The sequence below is a fragment of the Nicrophorus vespilloides genome, unplaced genomic scaffold, assembly GCF_001412225.1.
Source record: "Nicrophorus vespilloides isolate i.1.1-1 unplaced genomic scaffold, Nicve_v1.0, whole genome shotgun sequence".
Classification (NCBI taxonomy): domain Eukaryota; kingdom Metazoa; phylum Arthropoda; class Insecta; order Coleoptera; family Silphidae; genus Nicrophorus; species Nicrophorus vespilloides.
In genome coordinates this window covers 88,680-109,387 of record NW_017099911.1, presented here as the reverse complement: position 1 = coordinate 109,387, position 20,708 = coordinate 88,680, and the positions used below count along the sequence as shown (strand labels likewise).

The 20,708-nt window shown below is 28.6% G+C and overlaps 1 protein-coding gene across 1 annotated transcript in view; it reads left to right on the top strand.

The window, feature by feature from the left end:
* Positions 1 to 9,776: 9,776 nt before the first annotated feature.
* Positions 9,777 to 20,708, top strand: part of LOC108566038 (protein amalgam) — a 35,010-nt gene continuing 24,078 nt past the window's right edge. Inside the window, exons 1-2 of the mRNA XM_017925732.1 lie at positions 9,777 to 9,786; positions 9,864 to 10,015. Coding sequence (XP_017781221.1) covers positions 9,777 to 9,786; positions 9,864 to 10,015 — 162 coding nt within the window. The remainder of the gene's footprint in view (positions 9,787 to 9,863; positions 10,016 to 20,708) is intronic.

The following is a 20,708-nucleotide window of genomic DNA, read 5'->3' as shown; positions in this document are numbered from 1 at the left end:
AATTTAAATAAAATTTAATATATGGGTATACTAAATATTTTCTAATTAATGGCATAAAATAAAACAATACGGAGGATGATGATGAATGCGGTTAAAAATCGCACTAATTGAAGACTTTAAAAGCGCATAAAAATTATTTGCCCGAAAAGAGTCTAAAGTGAAAAAACGTTCATTTGAGTATAGAAAAAAAATATTTTGTGTACTAATTTTCAAAAGAGATTTTAATGCATCCGCACTTAACGAACCCGCACTATGTGACGTATTGCTGTATTAATTAAACATAATAATTCGTAGTATTCTTATTTCGTAAAAAAACCGTGAATATTTTAATATTTTTTGTCTACTGAATCTTTTGGTATAATTTTTATTTTTTTCTTTCAAAATTTAAGAAACGTGCGTTCTGATTTATGTGATTTTCTAAATTTTCACATTTCTCGCACTCATCGGTATTCGTATTAAAATTACCCGCATATTTATAATATACAGAGAAGGATGAGTTCCATTGATATAATCGGAAAGTGAAATTACATAAACCAGTATTGTTTGTAACACTTTTTTTTTATACAAAACACAAATAAGTAATGTGTAAATGAAAATCATTCTATTTCCGTGTTATAAGTACAAAAACTAATCAATTTTTAGTAAATAAAATAATTTAATACAAAATTGTTTAAACAGAATTTGATTGATTGTTTTGATTAGTTTTGTAAGGTTCAACATTATTTTTGTTACTTCATAATTATGACATATTTAAATTCATCAACAAAAACAATACTGATAATAATTATGAACATTAATTGACAAAAATTAAATATAAATTAAAAATTGTATTCAATCTGTACATTTCCCAAAGTTACTAAAAGAGACATTTTCTTATCTTACTTATTGATTTATGAAATTATTAATCTGCAGTTTAAATTGTATAATATCATTCACAAGTTTTTAAAATAATATAACTTAAATTATTCTGTTTAGCCACTTCTTGCTAATTCAAGTTAGGTTAGGCATTGACAACCTTACTAAACCTTAGATTAAGGTTAGGTGAGATAGAGTTGGCATTACAAATAACATAATAATAAAGAAGAATTTCCAATATTTGCTACTCCTTTTATTTTATTTAAAATAACTTAACCTAAAATATCCTGACATTCTATAACCTTACATAACCTAATATAAACCAGTCTTACTTTAAGTATTTATGAAAAGTGAAAGAATTAATATTGATCTTTTTGCTTATTAATAGCTTAGGTTAATTTTTAGTCATTCAAATTCAATTGAAATATCGGTTTTATATTAACAATATTGAAAATGTTAATGTTTGTCAACAAAACTATTTCATCGAACATTATTATAGTGTTAACAAATAATCGCTTATGACGAATGTAATAAATAATAAACGTTTTTATGTATAAAATGTGTGTATAGGACATGTTTCGGTTTCTCTTTTTTTTTATTGTGGCCATAATTTTGCAACATTTTTATGTATCGTCAAAGGCAAGGGGCAATATTTAGTGCGGCCACCGCCCTTCATATTTATAGGATCCAGTAGTATTAAGCAGAAAAATAGAACGCTATATACCAAGTAATAAACTAAACAATAAAAATGCGATACAGACCGGAGTTTACGTTATAGCGCTTAATCCAATTCGTATTGGAATTTTACTTCGATTCTCTCTGCGTGGGTCCACATTCCTTTTTTTGTATTTATTTCTATATATATACATTTTGTGTGTCGTTCCAAACCGAATAGCCCTTGACAATTATTCTCCACCGATATAAATATATGTGACAATTATTGGTTGCATTCTTGTCCATATTTATTATTGGAATAAAACTGGCGCTTGTTTTTTTCCCAAAACTGACTCTGCTTCGAACGTAGTAATTAAAGGGATTTATATTAGTTGAGAGCTGCAAAACAGTATTTGCTGTGCACACTTAGATCAATAACACATACAGAGAAAACGGGGATGCAATTAATGAAACCGAGCTGGCTTATTGCCGCTTATCCTCCGGTTATTCATCTTGTCTTTACTGGTTATTGTTTTATTTTTAAAGAGCTATTATTGTCGCCTTCGGTTGTTGTTTTCGTCCTTCTTTTTTTTATATATATATATTTATGAAATTGTCTCCGATAAGAGAATGAACATATATAATCGAATGTCGATACTTTGAAAATACTGGAGTTGCTGTCCTAGTTGGAGGTCCGTGTTGTTGACTTCAGGACAAGTAGTACAGAAGATATGGTTCGCAAACGCAAGCAAACACGGTTCCAGCCGTAGCCGTGGCGGCGCCATTCTATCCAGGGGTTTCCTCCAGCAACACATATATTTTAACGTTTTCTTTTTTACGCCACGTCACCTGAACCTCTCTCTTCCCTTCCTCGTACTTAAGCACCGGACATTTACTTCCTACCTTATCCCAGAACCGTGACTGCAGAACCAACGTAATTGCTTACATTCTTCTCTAGAAATATTAGCATCCTGCTTTCCCGAGACTTCCTGTTCTATCCCTTCTTCCACTACTGCTACCGCCTCCTAAACCTATTCCACCAAATTGATCTACCCATCGCGGATTTCCATTTAGTTTATGCCTTCCGCGAAATTATATATTCCCATCAGGACAACAAGGAAAGAAGGAGCGAAAGAGGAGTAGACGTAGGAGACCATATAAATATATATGTATATATTGTTTATAAATATGTAAGCGAAGATATTCGATAAGAATATAGTCCAGTTGGAATCGCCTAAGGGACCCGTTGAATAATGCATGATATGCCTGCTACTCTCGATGTCTGTCCATCGATCACCGGCCAATTCCCTTTAGGAAGGAAGTATAGTGTTTACATATCATAAATATTGCATCCGTAGGACCTGGACTATTTTTGTTGATTCATTTTGCACTTGCCTTGCGATATTCGCCGTTCGAACAGACAGATCGATACATTCTAAACGGAATTACAGATAAGGGAGCGTTGGACCACCTAAAATTTATTTTAAATATTCTCTATTTATTGCAAGAACGACTAAGGGGATGAAATATTACTATTAACACCTTCAAAATTAAATTACTATGAAGAATGGACAAATATTGGAACGTATATTTACGTTAATGCAACTGATGTCCCAGGATGGACTGTTAGTTTACTTTAAGTATTTTTAAGTATAATTTAAAAACAGTACTTTTTTCAATATATCTTTTTTTTTATTTCTTCAAATAAAATACAATATTTTCGTAAAAAAAATAATTATTCTTGATTTGTTTCTCATTAGTCTAGCCTTCTTTCTAGGCTTTTCTTCCAATCGAAACTGGTCCAATTCAGGCAACTTTTACAAATAATTAAAATATTAACTAAACACTTTCAACACTTTTAGGCGTATAGTAAAATAATTATTTTGTAACTACTGGAGGACAACACCTATACAAATTGAATCTACTAGACTTTCTGTCAAAAAATGTTATTATTTACAATTTAGATCTAATTTGGTATAAATTCCTTGTCGAGTTAATTTAGTCTAAACTCGACAACTCCACTCTATTGCTCTATTGTAATAAGTTTTCATTTTGATTTTCTAATAAAATAATGCAACATATACTGTATATCTTTATCATTCATAATTATAATATGTTTACTTTCTTAATATGAAATTGATCAATTAATTAATTAACTTATACTCAAAGGACAAACCGAAAAAAGGTGTGAAGAAAAAAAATGTATCGTAAATATAATTAATTCACTTTATAAGTTATTAAGTGCTTGGGAAACATTTAAAGGCAGACACACGATAAATTCATTTATAAATCATTAGATTTACCGCGTCTACACTTAAATCCAATTTAGTGTCCGGCGGCGAAAAGTGCCCAGCAGACTGCTGAAACCGAATGTCTGCTTTATATTTAATGGACAAAGTAAGCCACATAACGGCAATAATAAAAAAACGATGCAGGAGAGTTTTATCAAATAATATAAAAATATGTATTTTTATACGTACGAGTAATTAACACATTAGCAGTTATGTTTGTGTTACAGAAAAAGTAAAATATTTAATAAACATTAATATATATAATTTATTTACATAATATTGTAATAGAAGTATATAGAATTAACTTATTTGTTAAGAAATTGCGGCTCCCAACTGACTATTTCACTAGTAAAAATAGCTATTATAATGCGGCTTCCAAGAAAAGGTTGCCGATCCATATACTACACTAAAATAATAAAAAAATATGTATAGCCAATGGGCGATATTTAAAAATTCAATAACTTATTAAAATTTATTGAAGAAATTTTAAATATTATATAAGCTGTATCTTTTGTATAAATCTATGAAAGGTCTTTAAATTAGTCGAATAAGACTAATACATATGCTGCCTAATAAATCTTAAAGAATATTTATTAAAGGTTGTGGGGATTGTGAAAGGGCATTGAATTCGTAACAATATCCTTGTAACGGTCAGAAGTGTGAACTTTCAAAAAGGTTATTATATCTAACATTTAGATCTGGTCATCTCTGGACTGGCAATAACATGAAATTTCCACGAAAATACCACCTCCCGGCATAAAATTAAATATTTTAGTTGCTAAGAATGTATTCGCTTTCAAGTGTGTAACATTTAATATTCATCCATGTATTAAGTTTTTAATAGTAATACAGCTGCGAGTATGTATTTTTTGTGCAGCACGATTAAATGCTGTAAAAGAGCCTCTTTCTTCTACAAATAAAGGTTCGTTTGTCCTGACGCCCTCAGGCTATGAATATTATAACCGCTCCGGGGTGAATGCGCCAGAGCTACATCAAAGATACAAAGTAAAGCGCTTGCAAATCGTCCCATTTTCTCTCAGATAAATCGCAAGACTTCTGCACTTATCAATATTTAACGAAGTTTCAATTTCCGAACATCAAATGCAGCGTTTTCAAACCCCGACTGTGGTTAGTTTTTTTTTTTGTAAATTATCCAAAGATTATACATGTATAGTTTAACTGTTTTGAACTCAAGTCGACGAAATTTACATGTCAGAGATAAAACTTGAAAGCGCTGGAAGTTGCACTCCAACTCCTGGATATTGCACATGGGGGTTTGGTTAAGTTTAACGAACAATGTTTTGTTTTCATGGCTTATTATTTCATAGTGGCCGCATAGTTGAAAATAGTTGTATGTAGCATAGCATGTACAACGCTTAATTCTGGTCGAGGAAGTTGTTCCAATTACGTATATTTATTCGCCTTTGAATGCCGCTGCACGCTGCAAGAAAGTTAACAGCAATAAAGCACCGACTGGAGGTTTGTTCCAGAAGATGTTACGTAACAATTCCGCGGGCCGCCACCTTTTGTTGCCTTCTTATTTATCGCCGTTCGGGTTGCGCGATGCTTCTTTCTTCATCCATCCAGCCAACTAAAAATTACTTTGAAAACACTTGCCATAGACATGCGAATAGTTTTATCAGGTCGTGCAATTAAAGTGATTTGTGGGCATCGTGGCCAGGTGCAATTGTCTTTAAGCGCCAAGACGAGAGAGGGAACTTTGTGCTTTACGCTAGTTAGTCAAGTAAAATCTCTTTGGGAAACTTCTTAATATTTCCTGGTTAATAAGCTGGAGAGCTATCCTGTTAAACGTTATACCCATACACACACACACATGAACCAACTTTGCCGATCGGATTTTACACGCTCGGACTCCAAGATTTTCCGACGCAGATAAATTAATAAAGATTTGTTTACCGTACACCATTTTCAGTTCGAAAACTTCCAAGCCCGCTAAATTGAAGCTCGCCCCGCGCTCCATGTAAATAGTTTTCCAACCACAACGATATTTACCAAGTCTAGACCGACGGACCTGAATGGACCCATTGTTAGGATAAATTATTGACTCACATAATCCATATTTCACAAACAGGTTCTCTGTACTTTGCATATTCTTAAATTGTTAACCACCGCAATCCTATTACACCTTGAATAATTCAAAAATATTTCATATTTTCTCAAATTTTGTTCAGAGATGACTAAAAACAATGTCTCATCAAAAATTTGTCTCATTTTGTGTTTTAGATTTTTGTCATTGTTCCGTTCATTGATATCATTGTGATGTTGATCTAAGTAATTGTAACGTTGGTAGACATCATTGTTTCATCAATATGACTTCATCATGATGATTATTGATAGATATAATCCTTTTTTTTTTGTTTTAAATTTTTTGACATTCCGTTCATTGATGTCATTGTGATGTTGATTGAAGTCATCATGTTGATAATCGATGTCTATGTCATTGTCACTTTTGATTAACACGTTAAGGATGGCGCTTTTCGGGTTGTCTGCCCCCAGAAATTTTTTCGTNGGGTCATGCCGTCGTCAATGTGTTAAAAAATGTTGAATAGAATGTTGAATAAAAAATAATATTCTATTAAAAAACGTTGATTGTAGTAATTGTGACATTGATAGACGTTATAATAAAAAAGAAATCTTCGCGTCGGAAATCCAGGCACTTTTTGTAATTTTTGTTCGAAAACGATGTTTATTGACGTAATGTGACGTTTATGGATGTCAAAATCATTGTGACATTGATGGACGTCATAATAAAAAAAATATTCGGAAATCGAGTTTCTTTTTGTAATTTTTGTTCGAAAACCGAGGTGTTTGAGAATAATTAATTTATAATCATCATGGTATAAAATTGATCAAATAATTGAGGAACCTTGAAATATCATAAATTACATTTATTATTGAGATGAATATGAAAAAAAGTAAAAATAAATATTGTATAATAGATAGGTTGAGATAAAAAGGTATGAGCAGAAATAAAAATGAATGAGAATTGCAATCTATAAATGAAAAACGAGGAGGCGATCTACATACGATGTTAAAATTGTGAGGATGGGTAAAAACCATTTCATGGCGGACATCCGATTTCAATATGCAAACGCATAGGCCGTGAAACCAGATTTGAAACGGGAAATGCTGACTGTTTTCCCAATCACGGTACGTTGTATAACTAGCTTTTGCGTATTCTGCATTGCTACCAGAGGGAGGCACGCATTACATGTATGCAGCAGACACACATAGAGTGTGAGAGAGAGAGAAATGAGCATTTTATCTCCGGAGGGAAGGGAATTAAAAATTGGTGCAATTAGCTGTGATTCCGTCGCAATCTGAATGCGCTTTGATAAATTTATTTTAATATTCAATCGGGGATGATGGGAAAGTTCCGTCCATCCACGTGAATAAAACATCCGGTTTATCAACACTTACAAAACTCAACACCCCTTCCGCAAATCCCGATTTACTCATGCAACTTACCTAATTATGTCTAACCCGAAATTCCCTTGGAGCTGGAATTAACTCTAACTACTGCTACGTATGACCGCATAATATAAATAATATAATAAAAGTTAGTCCTTCGCTCTTCCACAGCTTTAAATCAACTTTTCGTTTGCATTATGAGAGGATTTAACAGATGGTTCTACTAAATTACTTTTAACTTTTGTATGCACTTATGCTTATATAAAGATATTAATATTATATTAATAGTGCCGTTCTTTGGAGGCCTCAACTCGGGCATAAATATAAAATGGGTCACTCAATGCATGAAGGGGATCAACTTCAAAAAAAAAATGTGAGAGCGGAGTTTAACTAACACTGTTTGGTGCCCCAAATTACGCGGGGCCCCCGATTGTTCGGGCGTACTAACCGCAGTAAGTTGCGAATTAAGGATAGTTGGGGCCCCTAAGAAATACATATTTGGGTGCCCCCAAATGATTAATCTATTTTAAAACACTATTGAAAAATATCCTAAAGCATTGGACCCCTAGGTTCGTTGTCTTAAACACAGTTCATATTATGGTTACCATAGTAACCACTAATACGCTTTCACCAATTATAATTATTTATTTACATATATAAAATTATTGTATTTATAAGGTTTTATAATGTATATTTATTTATTTATAGCTAACTTTATTATTATTAATAAATAAAGAATAATTACTTTTCTTTCAATTACTCCTCAAGTATTTTCAAATTACTGCACTCTCTGTTAATGCTGCAAAAGCAATTACATACACAATGACTTTTATGATGCTTCTGCTCGTAAAGTTTTTATTCCACGTATTAATTAAGGTAGAACAACAAAAATCTTATATAACGACAGTTGTATACAAAAAAAATACCTAATTGTGACTGTTGTTCCATTTTAATGATCTTTTTGTTGTTAATTTTAAATTTTTATAATAATTTATGACAATATGACAAAAAGTTTGCATCAATTTGAGAAAAGTTTTGAAGGAAATAAAAAAAATGGGTTTTGTACAAAATTCAATTATTTTTATCTTATTTTATTTTTATAGCTTAATGTGTACACAAAATTATTTTTATCTATACAGTCAAATTTCTTTTCATGTGGTTTAAAAGTCCTCGATTAGTCCGATTTCAAAATATTGATGAAACCGCACTATGCGAGGTATTGCTGTTATATTTAATATTTAAACATTGACTAAGTTGACTACATTGCTATTATATAATATATACATTTCCTATCTACTTACGAGAAGTTCTCTCCCCTCTCTATATATTGCCATAAACTTACATTCAAAATAAGTATTATCTCTTACAGATGAACAACTCCTCGAGCCACGCTCTTTGTTAATGCGACTACTTTATATTCGATCTGCACGTGTCTTTGCAATAGTTTCTTATTAAGCTCATCCATCCATCCAATCATTTCAACTTCAAATACACAATAATTGAATTTCTCTTGGAATTCATTTCAACCCTATTCCCATACACAAAATTGACAAACATTTTCATTGTTTCCACCAGCTACCCTAATTCATTTATTTCCTCAAAAAAAATATATAGAAAACTTTTGTTCGTTTTCCATGTACAACAAAACAATCATTTTTTATCAAATCTCACATACAAAATATAGTAATAACTGTCATAACTGAACATACAATGTTTGTTTTAATTTTGATTTTTACAATTTACAATTTTTTCAATAATTTATTAATAATTATATATTTTTTAAATTTCAATTTTAGAAGTTAAATTTTTCTGAATTTAACATATCAGAGAGGCATTTGTTCTTTGGAACGTATAGCAGCATTCTTCATAAAAATAGGTTAAAGATAGCCTTAAGCAAGGGCGTAAACGTTCAGAAAGGTTTCAGTTGTAAATCTCTTCGTTATAACAGGATTGAACGGTATTAACGTACAGTGTTTCCGGTTCAATTTAACTCTGCAATGGAGCTATATTTTCTATATTAATATTAGTATTTATAATATTACTATTACAATATTAGTAGTTTTGGTTCATTATTTAAAAAAAAATGTATAAAAAGTAATTTTGTTATTGTTTAATTAATGTTTTGATTATTAACTTAACTTTGATGTATTTCTGCCAATACATTTTTTAATAATAATTAATGTTGAATTAATTTAATTTACTATTATTTTATGAGATAATTGAACTGGTTTTCAAGCGATTTTAATATTTTGTCATAGAAAATTTTGGATTATATTTTGTCCTGAAAATTAATCAACGTATGATGTGAAATTAAATAGTACTGCTGCTAATTAGTGTGATTTCTTAATTATATATATACTTAACAAATCATAACCATTGTTAACTAAATTGATTCATTATTTAATTTTGTTATTAATTAATACTGCAATATGTTTATTATACAAAATACAATATTTTACGTATATTTATTATGATAATGTATGTATGAGATTATTGAGTTTATAAAGCTTAAATTTACGCATTTACGAGACATAATGTAGTATGATGGTAGTAGGTTAGGTAATAAATTTAAGTATTTATAGAGGATAGAGAGTGGAACTGTATCGTGATTTAATTCGGTTCGTGTTGCAGGTGGAGTAGAATCGCATCTAGATGAAGGAGGGTTCGGAGGAAATGTCAGCACTTATCCTTATTTCGAATTCAACGTTCCTCGAAATGTTACCACAGCCGTGGGGCAGACAGCTTTTCTTCATTGCAGGGTCGAACAACTCGGAGACAAAGCAGTAAGTGTATTTTACGTTGCTTTGATCTAAAATCGCTCGGATTGCTCGACATCGCCAAATTATATTAACATCGGATGTACTCGTTAACTCACGAGCAACAAATTTTGCATTTACTTCTTTCATTAAATATAACAAAGCAATCTATCAACAGAAATAATGGAAATTTATTAATTATTACACAAAACTAAGAATTGTTACATTATTTTATTAATGTGATGAATGAATGTCACATCCTTGAATAACACGGTTTATTGGTTCCACGCTATTGAAAACTCCAAAAGCATATATTATAAAAATCGTGCAACTGACGAAACCGTGTTATATAAGGTTTATCTAAATTTATCACCGTGTTATTCAATATCCCAGGTAAAAATATTTTATATATTTTGATCTGGAATATTGGACATTCAATTCTATTTTTTTATATTAAATGATGTTATTAACTATACAATACATTGCTTATAGTAATGATATTATGTATTGAAAAGAAGTATACTTTAAAAATATAAGGTTTATCACAATTTTTGAGCGTTTTAATCGAAACTACGAATCCATGTATATATTGATATTCAGTTTAATAATTACATTTAAAAAGATGTTCTAAACTGTACCAACATTTTACACAACGGCTAAAACTAAAGCTTTCAATATTATGAATAAGTTATATAACAATACCTCGCATAGTGCGTCTTCGATCAGTCCGATTTCACTTGTACGATTAAGCAAAAGAAATATTCAATATCTCGATTAGTCCGATTTAGAACAGTACGTGATATTGACAGAATCGATCACCCAATATTTATACATGCAGTTATTTATATTAATTTTATATTGAATTAAATATTCCATTAGGAAATGTAAAATTACTTTATTTTATTATATTTAATAATTAAATTGTAAATATAATATTCATAAATTCATATAAATTTATATTTGATAAAATTTCTACTATAAATGTGATATAAATATAAATAAAATTTAATAAATCTATTTATTTTTGTCTTTTCAACTGTTAGTTAGAAAACAATTGTATTTAAGATATTACACAATATTTCAAAAACTAAATTGGTTGCAATTAGTCATTGACATACCCGAAAGATTGATGATCTGACAAAGTTACAGTAACTTTGGGCCTGTTCCAGATGTGGCTCAGCCCTTAACTAATTTTAATGTTATTATTCATATTCCCTTCAAACCCACAAAAAAAAATATTTATTTCTAAATGGATATTTTTTTATTTATGTATTTGTAACTATTTCAATAAATATTAACTTTTTAAATCAATAGATAAATACAAAAGTACAACCATAGTACGGCTTCGATAAGTCCGGATTGAAAAAATACAATACATTTAAAAATAAAAATACACATTTTTTATTTTTGTATGTATATATGATTTCTTTTTATATAGTCAAGTATATTTTTGTGCTGGAATTAGAGTCCTCGATTAGTCCGGTTTGGAACAGTCACAATATTCATATAAATTAATTGCGTCATCATTTTAAATTGAACATATAGAAATAATCATTAATTAACTCTATTCAATTGAAAAATAAATTATAACGGTTTTTAATTATATAATAAATAACAATTTATGATAACAAAAGTAGGAGTTTTTTTTATTTTACTTTATTCACACAGCGATTTTCCCCTTAAAGTTGGTGAAACGGTAACGATTTTCCTAGACTATTGAAGTTGGTATAAATATATCCTCTCCTGTGCTATCGTCGCACTGTTTTCGAAACAATTCTGATCTCGCTGGATAAAATCGCTGTGTCAGTTTCAAGATGATGCTGGTGGTTTTACTGCTTACACTAAATTGCTGAAAACACGAACTGTGTATTCGCGTTTCTATTCAGTTTGCATTATTATTTCTATATATATAAATTGGTACATAAATTAATAGGATGGTGAATTTTCAGTAAAGAATAGTATTTGTAACTGAAATAACCTGTTATGTATTCAAGTATGCACTTCTTAATGATTTAGTACAACTTACACTTAGAAAGATTCTCCGACTAATCAATGACTATTGTTATATACAAATTATGCAAAATTTTAAATTAATTCGAATTTTTCATTCAGAAAACCTTATTTAAATATAAAATGTTTGTTATTTCAATAAGTTATTAAATAAAACAAATTATTTATGGTACATAGGGAATAAATTGAACAATAAGAAATGTATTTATATTTAGAATTAAATTTAAAAGCAAATCAGCTTGAAGAATTAAATAAAATAATTAAAATATGTAAGTTAAGTTCAAAGTTGAGAAGAATGTTTATAACTATTAGAAATGATTCTATTAGAAAACTTATAACATTCTACAAAAACTTAATTTTCTGATAGACATTTTACAAAATTACGATCAAGAAAAGTGGATCCAAAGTTTCCATTTGCATCCAATCTGTATGGGGTTTGGAGAGCCCAGGGTTTTCGAACATGCATATAGATATTGGAATTTTTCGCCGGTAGTTCCAGTAGTGGTCCGATGAGCGTGCCCTAATTCCATTATAATCTAATGCAAAGTGAATTACGTGTCGTGTGAAATATATGCATGGGGACTGGGTCGGCGTTAATACAAGGGATAACTGCTGCATACCCTGGACTTTGTTATAGGGGTAGGTTAACAGCGAACGTTATTTTAGAAATACAGCCCTTGACACAAATTGCTAAATTAAATGCAAAAATAGTCTTGCGTAATTACCGAGCGGCACAAACCAACATCCAAGTCTTCCTTCACCCCCCTCTGTACTACTCTCTGTAGCCGGCGACATAACAATTTCATGTTAAATCTTAATTGTAATTACATGAAAAACATGCAGCTAATCTTGCAAGCGAAGGAATTTCACTACTCCCATTTCGGATCGATACTTACAATTTATTATTTTATTAAAGTTCCGAATACGCATATATTATTTGTCATGATTACATACATTTTCTAATACATGTTACGTAATATTTATGTATTCATCTTGAGAATTTATTGCATACACAAAATTACTTTCTGCTCTATTTTTTTTGGAATTATATAGTTGATCCATGTAGTTTTTATTTCTTTTTTTTATTGCTACAAGTTATAAAATTGCATGAATTCTAAGTGTATAATACTTAGGAAATTATCTAATTACACTTAATAAAAAAATAAGAAAGACCTATTGATAATAATCTTTTATAATAATTAATATATTTCAATTTTTTGTTTATGAATCTTTAAATTTTCAGAAAAATGATTATTATAAACAAATTATTAATTTGGTAATAAGCTTTAAGAAACCGAAATAACGTAATTCTTTTAACAGATAACATAATGTCAAAAAAAAATCTAGATTATAATTTAAATGTCAGATAAAAGCAACATTAAGTTGAGGTTTTCAATTTAGTGAATTCTACATAAATATGAGCTGAAATGTGTATACTCACATACATTCATGTTCTCATAGCTGTTTCTGTTAAACATACTTACTACAAGTGAGGCAATTCCGATCTCTGGGGATAAAACCGTCCTTGCGTCAGCTACAAAATGAAACTTGCGATTTTACTGTTTCCAAGCAATCGCAATAAATAAAACTAACAACCACCACTTGATACTAAAAACTTAAATAAAATCGCAAAACGAAAACCGTTACATTCAGTACATTTATCAGATCGACATAAGATTTTACGTGATGACATTCAATAGAATTTATAACTTTTAATGAATACTAAGTTTCTCTTGTTACATTTAATATGTTCTTTCTTTTTGTAAATCACCCAGTTTGAAACGATTTACTTATATAATAATAGGATTATTTGTAGTGATGTTCGGCCAATAAAGTATTATTATTATTAGGATTATTACACTTTGCAATATGATATTGTTATTGCTTTCAATAATCCTACTGAAATTGTAATTATTTAAGCTAAATAGCGAAGATTTATTCAATCTTTATAGTCAACCAATTTGTTGTATAATAGAAAAATATAAAGAGACAAACTTTTTCCAAATATATTTTCTTACCTGAAATTCCGCCACATTATGTTAAGTTTGGGTTGGTTTGATTTTTGACATATTATGTTAGGTGAATTTAGTTTATGTTACAAAATGAATGTTTATTAATTATGATAAATATTAGCGTTAAGGGAAAATAGTCCATCAATTGTCCAAATATCAATATTTTATTTTTAACAATATTTTAGTTAATTTGTAAATTAGATTGTATACCATACAACTAGATTTACACAAATTTTGGCGGATATATCCGCCACTCGTCCGCAATTATATTAATTTAAGTATGCTTGGGTTAGTTTGATTTTTGATATATTAAGTTAGGTAAATTTAGTTAATGTTACAAAATGAATGTTTATTAATTATGATAAATATTAGCGTCAAGAGAAAATAGTCCATCAATTGTCCAAATATTAATATTTCATTTTTAACAATATTTTAGTTAATTTATCAATTAGATTGTATACCATACAACTAGATTTACACAAATTTGGGCGGATATATCTGCCACTCGTCCGCAATTATATTATGTTAAGTATGCTTGGGTTAGTTTGATTTTTGATATATTAAGTTAGGTTCAAAAAGTCATAAAATAGTCCATCAATTGTCCAAATATCAATATTTTATTTCTTAACAATATTTTAGTTAATTTATCAACTATACTATAAAACTAGTTTTACACTATTTTTTTATTCAAAAATAAATCTAATAATAATTGTAATTATCAAAGGTAACATTTTCTGCTGTAAAAAAAATAATATGTACTTGATTCATATTTATAGCAAATATATCAAGCGTTGAAGCCTTTCAAAATTAAAAAAGTTATAAATACAGATGCAGACGTACAGACGAAAAAGAAGTCGGTGAGACGTAAAAACTCAAATAGTGTAAGTCTAATGTAAGTTTTTTATAGTACGAACACGGCAGTCCCGAATCCCATAAAATGTCACGTCGCCGAGTTTTTCCGTTATTCCGTGTTCAGGTGTCGTCCCTCCTAGTTTTAAAAGGAAAACAAGAACACCTGAAATTTGTATATACCTTCTGGCTGTATCCATTTAAACATTCCAATATACATGCAGCGTGCAATTTCATATTTACGAGCGCAGACCAAACCGAATGTTCGCATGCCTGCATAGGCTGTCTGTCCAGAATATCGGGCAATATCCACTACCCGAAGTACATACGACTCTCGCAACTTGCAACCATTAATCTTCATTATTAAAGTAGGTTCATCTGCCAAGCGCACAATAGGCTTCAGTTAATTGGGATATACGCAATCTTTAGTTTACCATAGAGATTTATCGATACATTCTGTTCAAGTTCCAAGCGTCTACTGTTTTCATATTATTAATTAATGTCCTCGTAAGTCTCGAGCAATTACAGATCATTGTGTGTGTCTGTGTGCGTATTCATTAAATCTGAAGGGTACATGCAGACACTGTCGATAACACTATACAACAATTTATAATGACAAAACATAACTTTCTTGCATTTACTCCCCATAATTACATTACAACTCAATATAAAATAAATAATTAGTATAAAACGTATTTGATGAAAGAATAAATAGAAAAACTAATGGCCCAAGGACCCGTGGAAAAAGTTTTACTACACCAACAATAAAGATGTTAGAACATATAATGATTTTAAAAAGCAATCAATAACAAGATGTACATATTTTAATCCATATACGTTTACATAAAAACCATAAAAAAAATGATAGATAATTAACTAATATAATTAATATGTTAGTCCTAGTACGTAATTTAAACGTTCTATTTCATTTTTCAAAAATGTGAAATGAAAATCATTTTGACAACTCTGGAAAAAAATTATTGGAAATTTAATAATTTAAAAAAAAAGCAGAAAACAATACTAATTTTCTTATTAGCTTATTGCTTATTGAAAATATTTGTTATTAATTTATAAATTGTGTTAAATTTAAGTTTTTTACATGTTATGAGTTAAATATTACTATATTATAAAAAGTAACTTATATTAATAATCAGAGCTTCGAGTTTCTTAACTTGAAACTCGGATGCGTGAATCCATAAGCTCCTTTCATTTATACGTTTCTGTTACGTTATTGAAACGTACTTTATACGGAATAAACATTAATTAAATTTCTTCGTGAACTCGTGAATTTATATACGTCGCCGATCCATTATTTAGTACTTATTCAAAAGGCCGGACTCTAAATAAGATTTGGGAAAAGGGACAAACTTATTAATTAAATTATTGATATTACTCTCCAAAATCATATATAGAAAAAGAATATGCTACAAAATTAATTTCTTATAGAAAATTTGATTCATAAACCAGAACATTTCCTTTTATTAATCAAATAATTAATTATTTACTGAATTTAATAGATATATCTATTTATTATCATTTTTGTATAGAATAAAATTACAGTATTAAAAAGGCCGGACTCTAAATAAGATTTGGGAAAAGGGACAAACTTATTAATTAAATTATTGAGATTACTCTCCAAAATCATATAGAGAAAAAGAATATGCTACAAAATTAATTTCTTATAGAAAATTTGATTCATAAACCAGAACATTTCCTTTTATTAATCAAATAATTAATTATTTACTGAATTTAATAGATATATCTATTTATTATCATTTTTGTATAGAATAAAATTACAGTATTAAAATCAAATTATCATAATTTCTTAGTTTTTAACAACAAAATTGACCCAAACAGTCGACACATTACATTTGTTTTTATATTTTCTTTGAAAGATTCCACAAGTATTAACTAAATTTATTATAGAAAAAATAATAACAAAGAAAAAGTAAATAAAAAATCGTGATCAAATAAACTGAATATTAAATAGTTCTTTTTTTGTTGTTTTGTTTACTTCTAATCTCAATACATCCTTTGGAATATTCCTCAAGTTTTAAGAATCAACTGAATTTATTATAAGAGAAATAGTAATAAAAAAAAAGTCGTGGTGAAAAAATTCCAAAAAAAAAATACGTAAATCAAATATTCCACAAGTTCTAAGTGTCCACTAAATTTCTTTTAGTATAAAAAAATAAAACAACTTATGCTACGACGTGCCCTTTAGTGATTCTGTTGGCAACATCCATTTGAATAAGAAAAGTACGCGTATATATATTATTCATAAACTAGATGTTAGGTATGCAATGCAAAATTTAGTTTATAGAGTCACCAATATAAAATACATTATACACAGCAATACTTCGCATAGTCTGGCTTCAATCAATCCGGATAGTTAATTAATGTATTCCAAAAATAATCAATTTTATTATAGTTTTATACATATACATTTCATTACTTAATTATATCAGATCATGGTAAGTAAAAAGATCATGTTTTCGTCTGAAACACACACAAAATCTAATTATTTAATGAGAAAATTACATACTAAACTAAACCAAATTTTAATTTGACACGAATTTAATAAAGAATGATTAAATATTCTTAATTTTTTAACATGCTTAGGGTAAAAACCTTAAAACCACATAAAATAAACGCAATTATATAATAATTAATTTAAAAGAAGTTGTACCAATTTAGAGCATAAAAGTATCTCGCATAGTACGGGTAATAGGTTTTAACAATATGCGGAATGTTTGAAATCGGACTAATAGAGGAAACAGAAAGAGACATGACAATATAGAAGAAATAGAATTATTTAAGTATAAAAAAAAATTGAATTAGAACTTATTAAACTTTAATTTAATTTGCAATTTTCAAACCGTACTATAGTGAATCCGCACTGATCGAAACCGCAGGTATTGCTGTATTTGATTACATACGTTGTGAACTAATAAAATGTAATATATTTGAAATTAAAATTTGATATGAAACGTATTTTGTTATTAAATTTGCAATTTCCGTATCAATCTAAATACACATCCAAATTAGCTTAGTATTTAATAGTTAATATTTACTTTATAATAATTTGACGAATTCGAACAATAGGCGTATATCTAATCAAATAATGGAATTATAATAACAGGAAATGTTGATTGTATAATTATTCGAATGCAACAACATGCAACAACATGCAATAATGCAATTCTGCCATTCTACGCATATCCTCATATGCGATTTGATGTAAACATTTACATGCAGCATTTATTTGTTTGAATAGTTTTTTTTTTTGTAAAACGTTTGTACTTTTTTACTAAAGAACGTAATTCATGAAAAAAAAGCTTTTATATCGAAAAATACATTGAAGAGAATATTATTCAATCCAAATTGTAGCAGAAAAAAAATAGAAAATACTAAATTTCAATGTATTTAAACTTGAAAATACTTTAGAATTATTATGTACAAAATATTGAAATAATTAATCAAAATTAATAGTATAAAATTAAAAATACGAACGTATAGAAGGAAATATAACGAAAATATTTGGGTCTACTTGTATAAGCAATTATATGTAAATAATAATATACAACATTTAATAGATTTTTTAAATAAAAATAATGATTATTACAAAAATTTAAAACAGCTTTGTCAAAATAATTACAAAATCTTTGCTTCTGAAAATATTTTTTTTTTCAATTATACAATTATGTTTTTTTAAATATTTTTGAATTTATCATCTTTTAATTTACATATCTCACAAGAACATAATAAATTTCAAGAAATATAGAACTTTGAAACATTTATTAATAGGTAAAGCCAGTAATCCTGTATATCTTTCGGATGATCTATATCTGTTGACTAAACGAGGTCTCCCTTGATACTAACTAACTAGAAATTTCCTAAGATTAGTAGGCCTAATCTGGTAAACGTAATTAGTAGGCAGCCTTCAGAGCTAAACTATTAAATTAATGTTTTCCAATTTATTGACGTTCATATTATAAATTAATTTCTTAAAAGTCTTATAAATTTGATCTTAACCCTTTTCAACATTTTTAAATATTTAAAAGTAAGAAGAGATTAAAGAACACTCAGTAAATTGAACAGTCGATGACCTTGTAATAAATTCCTTTAATAACAGTTTTCTGTTAAATTTAACATATTTTATAACTGTTTTTTAACGTTCTTTATTTAAAGAATAGCTCAAATGAACATTCATTAAATTAAACGGTTACACTTAGTTACAATGTTTCAATCAATCCAGGTTTCAATCAAATCTTAAGTTGATCCATTAGCTTAAAAGGTTTCAGTCATTGGGTTATTAAGCATGTCAATCAAGTCTACTTAGGTATCTTTGATGTTTTTTTTCTACTGATTCCAATCATTTGAAGTTCTACCTTCATTAATTTTCAACTTAATTATTTAACTTATTTTAATTGAAAAAGTTTACATCTTAACGCTATATTATATAAAAAAAAATCTAAAAATATCAAATATGAACATTATTTTGATGTTGAGGATAAACAGTTTTGCAGTTTTAGGACTCCTTTCATTTCCTTTATTCTAATTCAATATTTTCAAACCATTTAAACTCTAATTAAACCAAGGTTTTCTTAGAAGATAGGCAAAACCGTTTCTCGATTAAACCAATTTTTTCTTGGAAAATCGACAAATCTTGATCTTCATGTACAAAATGAGTACAAATTAAATAAAAGTTTGTTATTGTGTCAATTATCTTAATCCATTATAATTTGACAATGAAAACATGGCAATATGAAATTCTCGTTGTTGAAATTTTCTCTAGAAAATCTAAATTGATAATTTGTTATTAACTTAGTACTATCTACAATTATTTTTAGCCAAATTCTAATTTTTAAAATACCAATAAAAGTATTGTTTTTAACTTTTTGATTTTTAATTAACAAATTAGTAATTATTAAATTGATACTAGTTTTGTTTCTTTAGAAATAAGTGTTTAGTTAATTGCAATAATAAGGAAAAAAATCAAATTGTGACAAAAGAAAATTGAGAATTTCTCTATCCTCTATGTCCTTCATAATACTTTAATCGCATTTCGCATTTCGCATAACAATAATAAGAAATAAAAAGTACTAACATTGTACATGAATATAACTTTATGAATACTTTAGAATATAGTTAAGAAAGTGTAAATTTATATGAAGTATTAAGTCTTCTTAATTTTAATTACTTATAATATTAAACACGCTTTCAAAGTAATTTAATATGTATTACAAAAATAAAGTGTACAACGTAGATGCGCCTAAACGTAAGTTAGGAGAGAGAGAGAGAGACTGATACGAGCAACAAAGTTGGTAACTTTATCATAGGTGTGCTCCACGTTGACGAGTGTAATTAATTTGTTATGGGAATTTCGTGTTTGGCATGTATTATGGATGCGACTAATTATTTATCTTCATTACGCCGAGAAATTGACAATCCCAGCAGCCAAGAAATACACCAAACACTGCATTTCGCTCCGCAGTTTAATTAACCTCCAGCCGTGCCACGTCACATGCATCAATATTTATGACAATCATGGTATCTTATATAACTTTTTTCTTGCCATCATTATTCACAGTTTTCAACTTATATTCTTCAATGTCACTGTTAAATTTAGATCTTTATTTCCCAAAAATCGACCCCATTTTTTGCGCAATTATTCGTTTGTGAATGAAACGCGTAGCGAAAGGCGCTTACAGAATATTTATACTTTTTTTTTTAGAAGAAACGCGTAAATTATTCCCGAAGAAATTATGTCTGAGGATATTTGCAAATACTTTATTATCATCCTATCAATATTCTGAAAAGGTCCTGTTCGTAATGAAGTTGCCTGC